Raw genomic sequence first — 19368 nt, forward strand, 5'->3', positions numbered from 1 at the left:
CTTCTCTTTCTTGGAGCCACAATTCCTAAGCGCTGTGCTCGCCTAGAGAACTCTTTCACGGCCTATTTTTCTCTTCAGACTTATAAATAATTTCCTTCAGAATATGGAAATACACTGTTGAGTAAAAGAGCCTGTCAGATGAGAGCTGGGTGAGAACTGTGGAGACAGCTGCAGCCTTTCAACAGGAGTCATGGGAGCGCACAGAGTACCTCCCCGCCTCCCGAGCCTGCAAGGAGGCTCCCACCCGCCGGAGACACACGCTCTCTCCTCCAGCCCTTGCAGGGATACTCGCCCAGACCTCTCCAGGCCGGGCGGGGGTACAGAGGGCTGGAGACCTGAAAGCACCTTTCAAAGGAGCTCCATTCATAAGGAATCCCCCCAATTGCGAGAAACCCACTTTCGACCTGACATCTCCAGGTGTTGAGTCCATCTTCCTGAGATCCCATCACTCAACGCAAAAGTCAGCCTTTTAGAAAAAGAATGACTTATCCATGGAATATGGGTTAAATAGAAGAAAAATGGCTTTGACTTTGTCTACTAGGTATTTTCCGATTCTGACTGAGGTGTAAAAATTCCACTAAATGAGATCAGAGAAGTCGATTAGATGCGCTGGCCTCTGTGACACATCACTTCCTTCTGTTCCCCCAAACCAGCCTTTCTCACCTGCTCCCGTCCTTACCTGAGACCCGGGATCCTTCTCCTCAGCCTCCCCGTGGGGACAGCAGTGCTAAGCTACGGCTTACCGTGAAAAGTCAGCCTCGTTTCTGTCAGTGAGGCAGCGGGTGCGTGGATGGAGCCCAGGTTCCTGGCCTGCACAGCACGGCGGGAGGTGGGAGGGGCGAACCTCTGGTTTTCTCCTCCTCAAGCTTGTCCTTTAACAATGTTTGGTTTGTGTGTGTGTGGGGGGGGGGGGGGGGGGGGATGCTTTTTTTTTTTTTTTTTTTTACACACAGCCTATAGTGTGAGGGTGTGAGGGTGTTTGTGTGAGGGTGTTTGTGTGTGTGATTTTGTGTGTGGGTGTGGGGGGGGGGGGGGCGGAACCTTTATTTTTTTTAATATTTTCAAAACAGACCATGAATTGAGAGCAATCTGTGGCAGCGTGAAAAGCTCTGAGGATGCCTTAAGTGGGAAGTGGACACAGCAGTGCCAGTGCATGTGGCTTCTCAGACAGGCCGCGTGCACGTGACAGAAACAGAAGGCACCGGGCAATGGCAGTGGAAAGGCACATGGGCGACTGATTTCCCCCACTTTCAGTGTTACGATTAGTGCTGGAGTACAGATTTCCTTTGAAAACCTGTACAGATTTATTCGTGATGTTTTAAAAAATCAAAGAAGAGAATATAAGTCTCCCACTTCCAACAAACAAAACACACAAGGACGCTGTCTGCTTGGTCGGTTCAGACTCGTGAGACCATGGACTGAGGAAGGCCATCCCTGACCCTCCATGAATCCGACACGTTCAAGGCCAAGCGCTGACCAGAGGAGGCGGATCTGGGGGGCCTGGGGACAACCCCCATCCTCTGAGGGACGGTCCCAGGGCCCTCTGTCCACATGGGTAAGACGTGGAACGGACCGAACCCGAGTGCGAGAAAAAATAAAAGCTACAGAACAAAAGCAGAAACTGCAAGATATTTATTAACACATCTTTCAAATTACAATACAGTTCAAAACATATTTCTCAGCATGGAATCACACAAATGATACACACAAGAATACATTTTTTCCAACCATGTCACAACTGTTCTTCACATATATTCCTGATAAAGCTGTCACAGTGATTAGAGCAAAGTGAAAAATGGGGTAAAACAAGGCAACATCATTTCCCGCAAATGTGTGTAGCACTTGGTAGAAAACACGGAGTAGATCACCCAGAGGAAAGCAATTCGCTCAGCTCTTGATGTCTCAACTCCCACTGCGCGCCCCATAACCACAGCTTCAGACTCGACGCCGAGCTGCCCCAGACCAGCTCACAGCGATTAGCAACAAGGTTAGGAAGGGTCACAGTCAGCGAGAGCGGCAACAAAGCCAAACAAGCCGTCACCTCCCAGTGGAAGAAGAGGCACGCTACCACCACTAACACTGAACCCATGCAAAAGAGGTCCTGCAAAAGTGGATAAAAACAGAGAAGGGGTGATTAATGGCACGGCCGGCGCAGGCTGCAGGACGCTGGCTTCCGCGGGGCCCTAGGCCCTGAGTCGGACTGCAAAACAACAGAATCCAGATGTTACTCTCGCCAACCAAAGACCTGGAGGGACAAACCGTGAGTAAAACCTGTCAAAGCAAAGGTTTAGATGTAATCGAGTGGTCGACACAGCACAAAGATATTCATGGCACTGAGAGTGGAATTCTAAACGTTAACACTTGGACAGAGCAACCAGGAAGGAGCGCCGTCACCAGATGAAGAAGCCGTCACCAGGGGAGACGGCAGGAGAAGAGAATGGACACCCAGCAATGGCAAGTGAAAGCAGGGGCCACGCCTGAGGACGGTGGATGGTGGGTTTGGCAGGGAGACCCCCGAAGGAAGGAAGGAGGGTGCGCAGCAGGCCAGGCTGACGTGGCCCAGACACTCAGCAGCAGAAGCAAGACCAGACTGGGAGCCCAGCAAAGAGAACCAACTCAAAAGTGGGGGGGGGGGGGGAGAGAGAGAAAAAATCAGATTTCAGGCTGTGTTGTTGGTGAACCTGAAAATTAAACAGTGGAATTAAAGCCTTAGAGTTAAAATCCTCACAAAGGAAGAACAATTCTGGATCCCATGCCTGTGAAAAGCAAAGCTGAATTATAAAAACAAATTATTATCTGCTCTTCAGTCAATAGTATAAATGTGTGTTGCATGCACGCGTGTTGCTTTAAAAACATAAATTATATATACTCTAAGACAATACTGCAGAGTGCACACAACTTAAATAGTCCTTTAAAAATCAGGTTCCATTATGTGCCCTTAAAATGAAAAATAGTTTAAAAGAAAATCGTGCTAACAAGAGGTCTACTTTCTAGAGTATATAAATGACTAAATACAGAATATATTAAAACAGCACAACTGCTTGTCCACTCTGTGGAAAATATTAAAATTCAAAGACTACATCACGTTCCTTTTTAGAAGGCCTACATTTTTCTACATACCTTTCAAAATAAGTAAAACAAAACACCAACACGGAGGCCTTTTTACATTTTAGTTGGTAAGAAGCAAAAGCAAAAAGCAACTTCTCACTAAAAATACGTGTTCTGCCTGCCCAGCTTAATGAAAAGATTTCCTACCAAAACACGGCACAGAAAAGAGCGAGTTAAGATTTTCTGCACCTTCTCTAGAAAGGGCAGGTTACACGTGTAAAACCAATGATCCTTCCCAACCACACGCTACCAGAAGGTATACCTGGGATCCAATATGAATCAGTGAGTTTTGTTTGGTTCTAGGACACAAAACCATGGGCACTTTAAATGAGAAAAATTAAATAGGTTGTAAAAAACCTTACACAAAATCCTTAGGATTTAATAGAAGTCAAGGCTGACTGCCTTTGGAGAGATCATATTTACCAATGTCCAAAATAATGCATCATTCACAAGTTTTAAGAAGAGTTGAGAAGGTTAATTAATAAAATGCTCATTAAATACAATGGAGTATCTAAATTTTCCCTCTATCGATGTAACTCCTTGGCTTCCTTCATGGGGGGTGGGGGCATCTCCTGGTCCTATTTCGCCTCACCCACCCCCCCCCTCCCTCTGTTGGTTAATTCCCTTTTAGAATTCTGTCACTTAAAGCCCTGTAAAAAATCAATAATACCTTTCAAGCACCCCACCCCCTCCCCCAAACAAACAAAGAGAGAGGAGCTGGGCTGTGGGGGGACAGGGCGGGGATGGGCGCCTCTAGCTGACTACAGGAAAGTAAAAGCAGCTCTACCGGGGTGTGAGTGAAGCCCAGAGAGGCACCAGGAGAGCAAGGGCAGCGCGGGCCTGCGCCCGCCGGGACACGCTTCTGGACAAGCGGCCCGCTGCCTCTCCAGGATCTAAGGGACAGAAGGGAGGACAGAAGCCCCCAAGAGCGGCTCTAGGTGCTCTGCACACAGACCTCAACCAAAACCTGACCGTCCCCAGGAGGGGACGATGAGCACATTGAGCTTACCTTCAATTAAACAACAAAGAAATTTAAAAAAAATAAGAAAACAAAAAGCCAAACAGAACAAAACAAAAACCAGAAGCCAAAAAAACACACAAAAAACCAAAAAAAAAAACAAAAAAAGAAAGTGACAGGTTCTCAAAACAACACGGCCTCAGTTCTCATCTACCCTCCACGCAAGCCAGCCAGGCCTGCTCCTGTCCAAGAGCCCGGCGGTCCACCGAGCCCAAGGGGCTGGGCCTGGCGCAGGCGCCCCTCCTCCAGCCCGGGCCGCCAGGGGACATCTACTGAGCCCACCGTGCCCGCCGCCTGCCCGCAGGCCTCCCCACCAGACCGGCTGACTCCTGTGCAGAGCCAGCGTGTTAGAAGAAAGCCTCTGATGGACCCTCGTTAGCCCCCTCCGTGCTACGACTCTCCTCGCCCCACTAGGCTTCCTCTTCCCTCACCCTGGACACCTCTCCCAGCCTCCTTCCAGCAACAAGTCTGTTTGCATAATTAAGCCAAATGCCCTTTTAAAAAAAAAGACCCCTTTGTGCAGGATCTAAGCTGTCACAGTTCAGAAACGCTACAAAACCAAGCATAAACAATTGTTTATCCAGGACCTTTACAAATCATGAGAAGGAAGACCCCCAATTAGAAATAGTTATGATGACGCCCCCCTCCCCTCCCCCCATCCCCTCCCCCACCCTCACCGGTGGGGAGAGGGCACAGACACCTACTTAGCATGCTGCCTGTCCAGAAAGGGGGGAACCCGCAATATTTCTTTTGGAAAAAAGAGACGATATTTCTCCTTAAGAAGAATATCAGTATAAGAATTTAACAAATGTGGCCAGACCAACGGTAGTGCAAGGTTATGCTCAGATAAGTAGCTAAGTGAGCTTCTGTTACAGCATAAGATCAAAACAAGATATAATGCAAAAAGAAAAAGCACCTCAGGTCCACACAGTCACCTACTGTCTTTACCTTATGAGATATACTGATATTTACTGGCTTCTTGAATTTGTGAACAAATAATACACAGGTCAGGATAAATGTATTGACTTACTACCATCTTTATAAAAATCGAATATACACACAAACACATCAACAATTATGGAACTGCATCCATTAAACTTTGATAAGACAACACAAAAGAACTAACAAATAGCTAAGATGCTGCTGAATTGAAAGCATTTCCAATAACATTTAATTTTAAGAGGTCCATATTTACATGGTTGTTAACTGCTCCTGCATACCCTTTAAATGCATGATAAAGAAAGAACAAAGATAATGGTTGCAGCAGATCTTCCAAGAGGGTTCAGCTCACCGTGGTCTGATTTCACTGCGAGAAGTGCACCGAAAATGGAAATAACGTTCCTTTCTAATTCTGCTTCTTTCTTTCCTTTTCCAGTTTCCCTCAAGGAAACCAAGCCTTTGTTCCCAGGCCTGGCTGGCACTAACAGAGCCCGTGCCCAGGGGCCGTGTGCATCAGGAAGCGACCGCGGGAAGCCTTTCTAACCAGTCCTTTCCAGAAGGCCCGGCTCAACTAGGTCTTTCAAGAACACTCTATCAAGAGAAAGCTTACTTCTCTGTGTGTGTAGACTGTTATAGACACACACCTGTTCCGGGTCAGACTCTGTGTGTGTAGACTGTTATAGACACACACCTGTCAGACTCAGACAACACAAAAACAGACCTTAAAGTAGCCATGAGGTCTGCCTTGAACAAAGGTGCCCAAATAGGATTCGTTTCTTACCACTAACTAGAAGAAAGTATGCCTGAATGGCTACTTTTCAGAGACGACATGCAGATTTTTAGTTTCAAAGCCACAACACACTCAGACTATTTCAAAAAGCGGTAAAATTTTGTAAACTCAGCTCACTGCGTCATTAAGTCCTCAGTGATAAAATAAGTCCGTTAACTGTAAGCCTTCCTGCTGCCCAGGGCGGGGAAGTGGTCTGGATCTCTCCTATGTGGTGCCTGCATGCTACCCAACTCACCACTTCAACGCAGCTCTCTGTGGACTGAGCCACATAAGCTACGCTCCTAACCTGCGAACACAACTTTATCTCTACCTGTGAGGACGTGGGCAGCGGCCACTGGCCATCTGGATGCTCCGCTGGAGCACCCGGGGCCAGGCTGGCACACAGCATCACCTCCCAAGGGTTAGGCAGGGGCTTTCTGGAGCACAGGTGGCCAGGCACCTCAGCTCAGGGGGGCGAGGGGGTGTTCTAGCGTGTTCTATGAGTGCCTAGAGTTTCCTGGAACCGAAATCTTCTGAAGAGCAGCCATCAACACCCACCTTCACATTCCAGGCTCACTCCTAGCACATGGTACCACAGTGGAATCAATGCTACAGAAAGTCTCACAGGGTCTGAAATGCTCTTCTCTGGTTCTGGTAACTTAATTTGAAAAAGTAATATAAAATTTCAACTGCGAAAATAAGAAGATACAAGTTCACATGACCTGTGTCTCAGCTCCCAAGAGAAGGCTGAGAAGGAGGGACGCCTTGCTGCAGGGGGCTGCCTGCTCACATCTGGTCCTCGCTGGGCTAACCAGACGCATTAACCGGTGGTAACAGGCTTCTATTTCCCTCAATTCCATTAATAAATCTCACAGGAAATCTTAGGTATAAAATATAGCTAAAAAGTCTGAGTATGCCCCGGTATCATTTGCTCAACTAGTTCAGGTCCACGTTAGAATCAATCCAAAACAGTGAAACTCCTTCATGAGCAGAAATACAATAAGGCACTTTTTTCCACGTTTGCCCAGAATGAATTTTACTACAGATGACTTTAAGGGTAGGAAGCGTCTCTCACCTGAAGGAGCCTACCCAGCATCCCAGAGACACACTGCGTCACACGCCACGGAGAACGACAAGCCAGCGCAAACGTCCCCTCGCTCTCGGGTCCACTGAAGGACAGCGGCAGCCCCTGCTCAAAAGGCCTTCAAAAAAGAAAATCTTAATCACAGGTTGCCCAAGAATGTTCTATATGCGTCACAGAGCCGGTGACATGAATATGCCACTTGGGGCTGCATTTAAAAAGAGGAAAAATCCAAACAGGCCTGCGGAAGCTTCAGGCTGTCCTACCCTCCTCACCTGGCAGGTATGCTACGCAGCTCGCCTAGCAGGGAGCCCAGCGAGGGCTGGAGGTGAGGGCGTCCGGACACCTGCTCTCAGCCTGGCGGCGCGTGACGATGCCCAGCAGCACTTCCGCCGCATTCAGAACGAGTATAAAAAGGGGCGTTCCCTTTGGAACTAGGACTATACAGTTGGCGCTTTTGGAATATTTACAAGAAGCAGAATCGGCCACACAATTGGCACCACTCCCAACCACCCTTATACCCTACTTTCCAGGATATGCAACTGCCAATCATAATCACCCGAATTTTAACCTACGTTTTACAAGAGCCTTTTGAGGGCTTTCTGAGACGGTAAAACAAGTGAAGCTGGTTGAGAAAACGCTCATCTAGCCTGCACTGAAGATAAGTGCAACCATTATCAAATATTCTTTGCTGTGAAAACTACTGAGAATTTGTGACGTTAATGTTCTTTACTCACTCTAAGTCGCTGTAATCAATCATACATAAGATCACGAAGAATGATGTCTACATGCATCGTAAGCACTGTGAAAACATGAGAAAGCGAAACCTGTAGTTCTTTGTGGTGACAAGAGAACGTGAAGCGATCTGACGCCGAGTCGAGTCTGCCGCGTCCCGTAAGGTCAGCTCTTCTGGAATCAGTGCTGCGCCGCTGGCCGCTCCGGACAACAGCCACGCAGGGCTGCGGACGGAGAGACCTAAGCTCGCGGGGCTCTGCGCGGCAGCTCCCGGGAAGAAATTCCACAGCACGTGTGCAGCGTTACGGTCAGGCTCTCCTGCCAGAAATCACTCAACAATGAGGGCCACATTTATGTGGGACAAATCTATCATATGCCTGTGGGGATTTAAAGAAACAATGACCATTAAGCTACCTCTGCACATCAGCAGCCACCTGATCAAGTAGAAGAAAACATGCAGACTGACAGAGAAGATCCACACAAACCCAGGGCTAACCGCCCACGTCCCCTCTCTCTGCACCCCTGGTGCGTCTCCGCAGAGACAGACAGCAGGCGGCAGCACAGACTCCTCCCATCTCCCACCTGTCACCAGGGAATCCAAGGCTACCTGTGGAACTTCTGCTGAAACGCTAATGCATGGGCGGGTTCCTTGAACTTGGCTATGGCTTTCCGCTGCTGGGGAAGCATCTGTAAACTCTGAAGGAAGATGACAGAAATACTTTAGGATCCTGCTGTATAGGGTGTCATATATATATATATCATCAGAGTTAACGCAAAATTTGAGTCCAGGCTGACCCTTAGATCCACTAAAACAAACCAATTCTGCCTCCCTGGCAATTTTCTGTAATCTCTCCAGATAATCTACCCAGCAACAGTGCTTCGCTAAGTCCCTGCCCTGAGCAGCAGTCGTTCGTGTCCTCACAGCTTGGTGTTAAGACCTTCCTTCCATCAGAGGGGGCTTCCCTGGTGGCACAGTGGTTAAGAATCCGCCTGCCAATGCAGGGGACACACGTTCCAGCCCTGGCCTGGGAAGATCCCACATGCCGCGGAGCAGCTAAGCCCGTGCACCGCAACTACTGAGCCTGTGCTCTAGAGCCCGTGAGCCACAACTACTGAGCCCACGTGCCACAACTACTGAAGCCCGCGCACCTAGAGCCCGTGCTCCGCAACAAGAGAAGCCACCGCAACGAGAAGCCCCCGCTCGCCGCAACTAGAGAAAGCCTGCGCGCAGCAACGAAGACCCAACACAGCCAAAAATAATATATATATATAGACCTTCCATCATCTGCCCCGTCAGCCACCCAATCTTCTCTCTAAACCTTCTTGGGGAGGCCCAGGACAGGTGTCCTTGGAGAGTTACTTTCTGCTTTCACGTCTTCCTGTCAGGCGATTTTCCACAGGGCCCTCAGTCAGCTTTTTAAAAGCACAATAATACTCCTCATACAGGAGGAACTGCTGTAAGGCAACGGGACCCCACGGTCGGAGTGGGTAGTTATCTCCTAATTACCACTGGGGTAAATTAAGGGTTTCATATATGTAGGAGGGCCACAGTGAGGGGCAGCTGTGTCTGTGGCAGCCATCAGCACAATTTGGTCACAGTCTGTGCTTTAAAAAGTCTGAGAGAAGTGGCGTCTTAAATTAAACCTTTAGGGGACTTCCCTGGAGGTCCAGTGGTTAAGCCTTCGCCTTCCAACGCAGCGGGTGCGGGTTTGAGCCTTGGTCGGGGAGCTAAGATCCCACATGCCTCGCGGCCAAAAAAAACAAAACATAGAAGCAATACTGTAAGAAATTCAATGAAGACTTTAAAAATGGTCCACATCAAAAAAACCTTAAAAGAAAAAAATTAAATCTTTAGGATTTGAAACAACCATTCCTGAGGCTACTGTTTGCAGTAAAAACCAAGTGAGTTCCCGAAGAAGATGGATCCATCAAGTGAAGAGACTGGTGCAGGGACAGTGAACTTACACCTGGTCCCCCCTCACACTTGCCCTGAGGACAAGGGGCAGCTCTGTGCATCCCTGAGGCCTGGGGACGTAGGATCCTAGGATTTGGGAGGGATGCGCCAGAGGAGAATTCGGATTTCTCAGCCGGTCCCACTCTCCGGAGTCTGTTCCTTCTCAAGCATTTTGGTGACTTGCCATGTGTGTCTGGGGCAATGAGCAAAGTGGCAGGGGGGCCTTGCTGCCACGGGGACACAGCCTGAGGAAGTAGCACAGGACTCAGTGGCGGGGAACCGTCTGCTGTGTCTGGGCTCTGTCCAGTGACGTTTAACAGCCAGAAAAAATAACTAATGGTAACACACAACCCTTTAGAAGTGTTTACACACGTGGCTGTTTCATTTTAAAGCATTTGTTCAAAGACCTACAACAAAAGCACGTAGCCAAAATATCAGTTCCTTGAAATACGTTCAAAAAAGGTATACTGTAGGGCTTCCCTGGTGGCGCAGTGGTTCAGAGTCCGCCCGCCGATGCAGGGGACACGGGTTCGTGCCCCGGTCCGGGAAGATCCCACATGCCGCGGAGCGGCTGGGCCCGTGAGCCATGGCCACTGAGCCTGCACGTCTGGAGCCCGTGCTCCGCAACGGGAGAAAAAAAAAAAAAAAAAACAGGTATACTGTATATGAAATAAGCACTCTCCATTTTAGTAAACACAGAACTCCCATGAGTAAAACATGACCAGGAGAGCGCTAAAAAAATATTCTTTCCAAAAAGTTGCTTTTCAGTGCTTCACACAGAAATAAACAGGTTCAAGTCTCCACATTACATGGCACTATGGTTGACACACTGGCTCCCCTCGGAGGAGCAGTCAGATAGTCTGGGGCACATCACCAATCACAGCCGGACCAGTGCAAGGACCAGGCCCGGAGGTGACAGAGGCAGCCACTAGGCAGCAGTGAGCTCCGTCTGCCTGGTTTTCTGAAACCAGTTTAGCAGATACTAGAGTTTTCCTCTTCTTTCAGATATAAAAACCAGATGCAGATTTTTCTTGATGATTTCACTTATCATTAAGTTAACTGGACAAGTAAAGCTCAGCAACTTGGTCTTTAATTAATGCCATCAATTAATTTCTCTTGGATACACTGTCAGCATGTGGCTTTTCTGGCCTCTCAAATTCCACTTTAGTTACTTGACAAAGACCTGTTTTCTCTGCCAGCCCCCGCTTTCGGCTCACGCCCACTCTGTGCCTTATCCTTGAACAATCTCCAGTCGCTGAAGCTCTTCTGGAACTGCTCCTGAAGAGAAAATGCAAGAGGAAATACCGTGCTGTCCTGTCACCACCAGAGGAGGCCAGAGAAGAATGTGGGTAAGAGCCAGCTTCAAGCCACAAGTCCAACCCAAGCACTGCAGCAGAACCTCCCGCCAGGCCCTGCTTTCTGATTCCATCTCAGGCGCCTCAGGCACCCTTTTCCTCTTCCGGCCACGTGGCCGCAGTGCTCGAGGGCGCTGGGGTGTAGGCACAGCTTCATTTCTTCATGAACTGCTGCCAGCACTGTGGCAGTTCTTACCACAAGACTTAGAAGAACTTAACCTAAACTTATTTTGTCCAAAACTACAAAAATCGCTCAATTAGGAACAGACAAGAAAAAACTAACTTGTTATGATATCACAAATGATTATCCACACTCTACAATTCACAGATGGAATCTGGATTTTGAAAATACTACGCTCTTCTTCTGAGAAAAAGCATGTCTAGATGTCATCTCCTCTGGGTGATTTCACAATGTGGAATGAAGGCATGAAGCTTCCTCTTTACCATTTACCAATTTATAAGGTAAGAGGTAAGAAGATAGCTTATCTGTATCTAAGTGGTTTAAAGCTCAATTTGATTGAGAAGGTATCAATCAAGAGAGCATAAACTTTCAATGAAATTCTTTTTTTTTTAACATTTATTTACTTATTTATTGGCTGCGTCAGGTCTTAGTTGCGGCATGCAGGATCGGTTCTCAATGGTCAACAAAAGTAATAAGAACACTGTCTTAAAATTTGTTTTCTGTCTGTTCCCCTTTATTGACATTTTTGCACCCTTTTCCAAAAAACAAAACCTATTTTCAGATATAACATGGAATTGCTAAAACTGTCAACATTCAACCATTTCTGACCTACCAAAACGACAAGTATTAGCGATCACTTTATTGGGAAGAGAGGAAAAGACACTGTCCACTAATAAGATAAAAATTTATTATGATCACCAGCTTCTACTTTGAAAATATGTGCTTCTGCTAATCAGTAGCCCATTTCCAAATAATTAAACACTTCAATTCACCCAGAATGAACAAAGAGTTAAACTTTGTCTCCAGTCTACACACTCACTCTGACCCCGCCCCATCTCCCCCACAAATAAGGTACTGGCCCTTGGAGAGACAGGCTAACTTGCCCACGCCCACCCTGATATAATTCTCATTTTTCAGAGACAAGACATCTGCAGACAATTTGAGAATAACTGTGCTACTATAAGTAGCAAAATACCAGTTAAAATACTCCTTTAGTTGGCCGCTTCCTTTGTTTTATTCAGCCATCCCATTCAGGGCCATCTGACTGAACTGCCACAAGGCACTACATTAACAGTAGAAAAACTGTGACAACCTACAATTTAAAGTTCAGAAAAATGTCCATGCTGTTCAGAACCTTGGCCGTTTTTTCCCTGATTAGGAAAAGTTCTTCCTCTTTCTAGAAAGAGCTTGTGTTCATGTCCATGTATATACTAATAAATTACAATATTATGGGGATTCTTTTTTTTTTTTAACATCTTTATTGGAGTATAATTGCTTTACACTGTTGTGTTAGTTTCTGCTTTATGACAAAGTGAATCAGCTGTACATATACTTATATCCCCATATGAATGTTAAGGGGGTTCTGAAATGACTCTGCAGTCCTGAAAATCAATTAAACTACTCTCCCACTCTGGCCAACAGTTCCCAGCACCTTCAGGAATCAACCTAAAGCCAAAAATGATATGATATTAGTTGTTTTAAACAAGTGAAATTGCTCAAACAAGAGCCCCACTGATCAGTCATTAGAAATCTACTCTCTCGGGCTCCACCCCAGACCTGATAAGACATCCTGGGTTGGGCCCAGCCTCCAGGGACAGCTTGGGAACCATCGAGGGACACGCACTAGGTCCTCCTTTCTCACGCAATGGCACCTGCGCATGGTGGTGGCAGCTGGCCTACGCCCATTAAATCTTTTCTTCTCCAGCCTCGCAGTCGGGCTCCTCAAGCCAGTCCTCGGGCAGCACAGCGCAGGACCCCTTCATTCCGGACCCTTTCTGCACGCAGCCCACCCGACCCTCTGGCTGGTGACGGGGCAGCATCTCAGGCCGCTTCTCGAGGAAATCGACGACTCCTCCCGTGCCTGTTCATATTGAACGAATCATCGCAGCGTGTGGTCTTTTTTGATGCTGATTCTGTTTTTCCCTCGGGTCCTGTGTTGGGGCTTCTTGTGTCCACGGCGTAAGTGCTGTTCTTTCTGCTCTGATACAGTTTAAAGACATTCTGAGGCCCTCCTCTTCCACACTCACCTTCATCTTGTACAAATGTGCCCTGCAGATAAGAGCCCGTGTCTTATCACATGGTCTGCCTGGAATCCTCTTTTTTCTTTTGGGATTATTTACAACAGTGTTTTCAGAACTTTGTGTGGGAGTCTCCAATTAACAGTCTGTCCCATTACGGTTTCAGATCGTGCGGCCATGCCTGTATTTTCTTTAAACCTCATGACGTCGGTTTTCAGAAAGTCTACATTTGACTATGCCTGGTGTTTTCCTTCCCAAACATCCTGAACTTCAAAATGACTGAACTGCTTTCACTGAGATCCCAGCTTTCTCCACATCACCCACCAGACATCCCTGGTCAGTCAGAACCAGACGCAAAGAAGGTAAGATGGTCTCATCCCAGAAGGCGCTATGTTCTAAAGTGACCCCAACTTACACGACTGTTCAAAAGGGCTCCCCCTCACTGGGCGGCCCAAGATACCCACCAGAATGAGAACTTTCCAAGTGTCTGGTTACCTGGAACTACCGCGTTGGGAGCTTGGCAAACCTGGTGGGTCCCGGACGGCCTCTCCTCAGCAGCCTGAAGTGAACCCCCCAGAGGACTCTGCTCTGGGACAACAGGCCGCCTTTCGAGAGCACACGCTTTCCCCCTCAATGGCATCTGGAGGCCTCCATGTTTCTTCCACTCCCCCTTCCGGGTGACGTCAGGGAACGGTGAAAGAGGTAGGAGACAGCGCTTGCAAGCTTGTGTGGTTCGTGAGACTCACGGAGGTGAAGTGCTTGGTTGGGAAGCTGCGCACCAATAAACGGCAGACCCGGCACCGAAACCGAAGCCCTCTCTCAAAGCCCGACACTTGCTGCTGCACTGCTGCGTCCCGGAGGGCCCGGCAGCTTCGAGAATGAGCCGCCATGGCCACTCCGGTCACTCGGGCTCTCGGTTTAGCGACTACCTTCCAGGGTTGTTGGGGAGATCAGGAAAGAAGCCGGGGAAAAGTGAACAGCACAGTGCCAGGCACGTGTTGGCCTAATCTAAGCCTCGGCCGTTGTTACTGCCGTTGCTCATGGCCAGCGCCCGCCTTTTTATTTTAGGAAAATACTTTTATTTTTACACCGTGGCATTTCATTTCTCTATAGGATAACACAGTTTTCTTCTTAACAGTTTTAGGTAAAATCCCTCAAACAGGGAAATAAGGATAACTAAGCAAAGGGGCTCAGAAGTTATAACTACCTTACTTCCTGACCCTAAGAGTTAACTTGGCTTCAGTCTTCCGGAACGCAGCAGGAGGCCGCTCCGGGGGAACATGTGCCGGTCACCGGAGGGGCACCTGCGTGAGACCCACCTGTCTGTGGAGCCCCCATGCCCCGCGCAAGTCAGCCTCCCGGAGCCCCATGTGCACCCAGCCGGCCCCTCTCTTCCCTAAGAGCAAGACCCCCCCAGTGTCCGGGCAGAACCTTCTTCCTGACTCTTTCCGTATCACTGCTGGAGAGCACCAGCGGGCTTATTCTCACTGCGCCGTCTCACCTGAAACTGTCAAACACGCCGTGACACCTCCTGTGCCACTTCCACCACTGGTCAGAATATTCTACAAGATTCTACCATTTGTCCTTATTCTCTCAGGGAGACTACAGACAAATGCCTTTAAAAAGGACTCTTTAGAGAGGCTTATGAGAACAGGTTAAGGGGACAGCACACTGACCGGGGAGTGACGCCGCCACAGAAAAGCAGCAGAGCTGACGTGCTGTTACTGCCGTTCCCATAATTAAAGGCCCAAAGGAACGGGCCTTCGTGGTCCAGACACCACCTCTTGCTGTTACACTAAGTGAACGCCAGGTGGCACCACAGCCCAGCCCACCAGAGGCTTGACACGTTTCTTCCTCAGCCAGCGCAGCGGGGCGGGAGGCCTGGGACCCCTAACCCTCCCTCTGAAGTGTACTTATACTTAAACCACAGTGGAGTCTTGTTATAAACGCCTTTAAAAAATTTATACCTAGCAATATTATTCTTTAGCTATCTAATGCTGGCAGAAGCTTGCTATTGACAGATCAGTTTGTTTCCGGACGCACAGGCTCAGCGGCCATGGCTCACGGGCCCAGCCGCTCCGCGGCATGTGGGATCCTCCCGGACTGGGGCACGAACCCACGTCCCCTGCATAGGCAGGCGGACTCTCGACCACTGCGCCACCAGGGAATCCCTGTTTGTTTTTAAATTGAGTAACTCAGCACTTTGTGAATGCAGTGTTTAAAAATCTATAAACTCTCCCTCAAAACCATTCCACGGAACTAAGCAAGACTGGCAAGAAATGAGAGCTCTGCTTTTTGCTCCCTGGGATGGACGAACATGCCCTACTGAGGAAGTGCTATATTCATCCATCACCCTCGGGGATTTTTTACGGTGGCATTTTCAGGGTACCTGATGTAACTCAGAAAACACCACTCTCATTCTCCTATCTTCCTCTCCCTTTCTAGTTAAGAGAAGCCCTTAAAACACTTGGCATTGTTTTTGTCTGACTTTAAGTGCCCTCAGTTAAACTTTACTTAACACAACGATCTCTAATCCTTCTTTCCAGAACAGGAGAAAAAAAAATTAAAAAGGCAAATGGGAGGAAAGATGGCCCCCAAAATGCAGAAACTCAAAATTCAGTTTTTAAGATGGATAAAACCAAGGTTCGGTGTTCTAGCAGTGGCTCCAAGCTAACTTTTGCAGGGCAGTCGACCTCACGCAGTGCTGTAAGCAGCAAGAGCACTGCCCTTCACACTTCTTGAAAACTGAATCACATTCAAGGATGCTCAAGAGAATTATCAAGACTACGTAGGAAGAAGCAAAGCCCAGAAAACGAGCAGGTCACATGTGGAAAGCAACAGTGCTACCACTTCCCACCCAAACACAGACACCAGGAACACAAGGCCTCAGAGAACAGACTGGACTAGGCCCCGGGTCTTTAACTCCAGGCTCCCTGGTGAACTGTGATTTGACCCCAAGTTTTCAACCGCCATTTGTTTGAGAATCCACTCAGGATAACCATATTTTAATTTATCGTAATTTAACCATATTTTAATGCATCGTAAGTTCTCTAATGCCAGTTCTGTTCCTGCAAATTAATCCGTGTTATGACGGACTCTCCTTGGCCATGAGCTTAATGCCTCTTGATGACTGACAAGCCGCTCCTGACCACACAGCTGGGAAACTGACCCTCCTAAAAACAGAAGCCACAGCCTCTGGTTAACGTTTCACTATTACATACACATGAAAACTAAGCTTAACCATCTCTGAGAATCCAAGGATGAAGGCAGAGGTAGTTACACCTAAACAACGAAACCGTCTCGGAAGGGCTTCCATCTGCGCCTCACTCTTGTCAACACTCAGTGGTAGACGAAGGCTTAAAATACACTAAAAATTAATGTATTGTACTTAATGTAATTAATGTAATGTACTTGTGTCAACTCTGTTTCCCCATGAAGCAAGAGACCTTAAAAGAAAGCACTCTGTGCTTTCTGTGTTCTTTTTTTTTTTTTGGCCATGCTGCTTTCGGGACCTTAGTTCTCCCCGACCAGGAATCAAACCTGTGCCCCCTGCAGTGCAACCACTGGACCGCCAGGGAAGTCCCCTTTCTGTGCACTTTTTACTCAGAAATCTAACATTCACACTCCACGTCCTACGATTTGCATCAAACATCCTTCCCAAGTGCTCCAGCCTCAGACATGGATCCTGGCACAGCATGGAGGGGTGTGCTGCTCGGCGGGGGGGGGCGCGCAGGGGCGGGCGGGAGGCGGGGAGCTGGCAGGAAAGGCCAGAGTCGGGGACTACAGACACGCTGCTCAAGGAAAACCAGGTCTACCCACTGCGCTGGTTTACCTCCAGGGCCCTAGAGGCTGGAGCAGTCAGGGATTTCAGTGGCAATTTTTGTTTACAACACAACTGGAGACCTATCTGCGGCCAGCTCGGCAGAGATCTTCACGCATTTAGAATTAGCCAGTTTAAAAATTAAGAGACCGGGCTTCCCTGGTGGCACAGTGGTTGAGAGTCCGCCTGCCGATGCAGGAGACACGGGTTCGTGCCCCGGTCCAGGAGGATCCCGCATGCCGCGGAGTGGCTGGGCCCGTGAGCCATGGCCGCTGAGCCTGCAAGTCCGGAGCCTGTGCTCCGCAACGGGAGAGGCCACAACAGTGAGAGGCCCGCGTAACACAAAAAATAAAAAAATTAAAATTAAAAAAATAAAAAAAAAATTAAGAGACCAAAATATAGTCCACATTATTTCACATTTGTAAAGTCTAAAGCAAGTTCCACAGGTGTTAACATGTGAGGCTATTTCTGAAAATTAAGCTCAAAAGGCTAAATACTTTAAAATGTTAAAACTGTTACACACAAAACAAGTGTGTGATAGAGCAAAAAGATTGTGTGTTTGGGTGCATATAAGAACTTTAGGATAATATGAGGATTTCAAAGGATAATCTGTTCAGCTAGAATAAATACTTCATAACGTTTCTGAGCACCTGATAATTTCCAAATAATCTAACCCTAAGGCAAAAGTTCTGGCATCAAGTGTGCACAGCAGATAAAATATTTGTCTTTCTTCTCAAGAGTACTGTTTTAACATGAAGTAACCAACACAAAGGGATTTTAAATGAAGAAATAACCGAGTCTTGGGAAGGACAAAGGGCACAGAAAGAACAGGCCCCAGGTGACCCACCTGAATGGGTCCTACTGACATCAGCAGGCTCTTCAGTTGGGCGTCAGTAGTGGATGAAGAAAGCCCTTCAACAGACACGACACAGGGCTGAGGCTTGCACTCCACCACCCGGAGATTCTGCTTGTTCGGCATCAGGCGGCCCCGGCCCATCGCACCTGCCATTCCCCGGCCTCTCCCGTGCATGATGACCTGGCAACAACAAAAGGAACTATTCAAGGTTGAAGCTTGGCGTTTTTTTCACAGCTACTAAGATACAAAAGTGAACAGATCAGAATCCATTAAAATATACCGTGAGCGACAGGACTTTCTGTAGTTTTTATCCACTATCAGAAAAGGGTTTAATGTCTAAATAAGACCACAATACCCAGCAAACTGGAGTGAAAGAAAAGGAAGGAAAAGGAGGCAGCAAAGTCTGCACCTATCTTGGTGCCGAGCATGGTACTAAGGTAGGCACTTTCTGTGCTACCATCATCCTGTAGACGAAGCAGCAGGATCACAGGGGTTCAGAAACTTGCCGCGAGTAACACAAAGATCTGGGTCCAGCCCTTAACGGCCCCGGAGCCCAAATTTCTCCCACTGTACCCCAGGCAAACCCAGCAGGGACCAGGGGACTGTGCATGATGCTCCCCACAGCCGCCTCCCTGTCACTGCAAGCCACAACACTATGTACCCTGGAGGGCAGATTCTGCAGCAGGAGTCTCCCACCGGCTGCACCACTGCACATTACACTCCTCTGCAGGGCTTTCAAAACAAAACCAAAAACCCAAACTACAACGACTGAGTGCCCCTGTCCCCCACCGAAATTACAACATCACTGGCCTAGGGTAGGGCCCAGACCTTAGCATTTTTTAAAGCCGTCCAGGGCTCAAAACCACTGTTCTGGAATCTTTTAAACAAGAAGGAACCGCTGAGCTTTCCAGTCTTTTCTAATCCGGAAATTAGATAAAGCGCCAGCACCCCCAAGACCAGGACAGCAGTGAAACGCAGACATGGATGTGACTGGGCTCACTGGGTTTTCCAGACGTCCTGCCCAATTCTGCCCGAGAGTCGGGGTAGAAAGAGCCAAAAATGACCTCCCGTCCCATCACAGAGAAGGGCAGAGAGGAAAGCAGACAGAAATCAGAATGGAACCTTAGTACATGAATGGGTACCACACAAAGGGAAACTGCGAAAAAAACGCAACACTTCAGAACATTCCACAGAAGGTGACACAACTACTCCTGTGAAGTGAGTTCCTGGAGTGCAAAAGGGTATTTCAAGAGAAGTCACATGGGAAAACACCATCAAAAAGTGCAAGTTTCACTGCCTGCAAACCAGCAGTAAATAACTATTCTTGTGTTCTGTAACATTAATAACAACATTCTCTACCGAGTGCTGGCTCACATTCCAGGCACCGTGTATCTTCTTATAAAACCCTCGCAAGAGCCCAAATAAGCCAGGAAAGATTACTGTCCTCACTTTTATAGGAAAGTAACCTGAGGCTGAGGATGAAGAAACACGAGTGCTTTATCTATGTGTACAAGAGACTATTGGGGGGGGGGGG

The 19368-nt window shown here is 48.0% G+C and overlaps 1 protein-coding gene across 1 annotated transcript in view; it reads right to left on the reverse strand.

The window, feature by feature from the left end:
• Window positions 1-7900: 7900 nt before the first annotated feature.
• The window catches only part of RBM33 (RNA binding motif protein 33), a 113418-nt gene continuing 101950 nt past the window's right edge, over window positions 7901-19368 (reverse strand). The window contains exons 17-19 of the mRNA XM_007457182.1: window positions 17826-18014; window positions 8258-8346; window positions 7901-8027 (exon numbers count right to left, since the gene is read on the reverse strand). Of these exons, the coding sequence (XP_007457244.1) occupies window positions 7979-8027; window positions 8258-8346; window positions 17826-18014 (327 nt within the window). The 3' untranslated portion in view covers window positions 7901-7978. The remainder of the gene's footprint in view (window positions 8028-8257; window positions 8347-17825; window positions 18015-19368) is intronic.

The sequence above is a fragment of the Lipotes vexillifer genome, unplaced genomic scaffold, assembly GCF_000442215.2.
Source record: "Lipotes vexillifer unplaced genomic scaffold, Lipotes_vexillifer_v1.1 scaffold944, whole genome shotgun sequence".
NCBI lineage: Eukaryota > Metazoa > Chordata > Mammalia > Artiodactyla > Lipotidae > Lipotes > Lipotes vexillifer.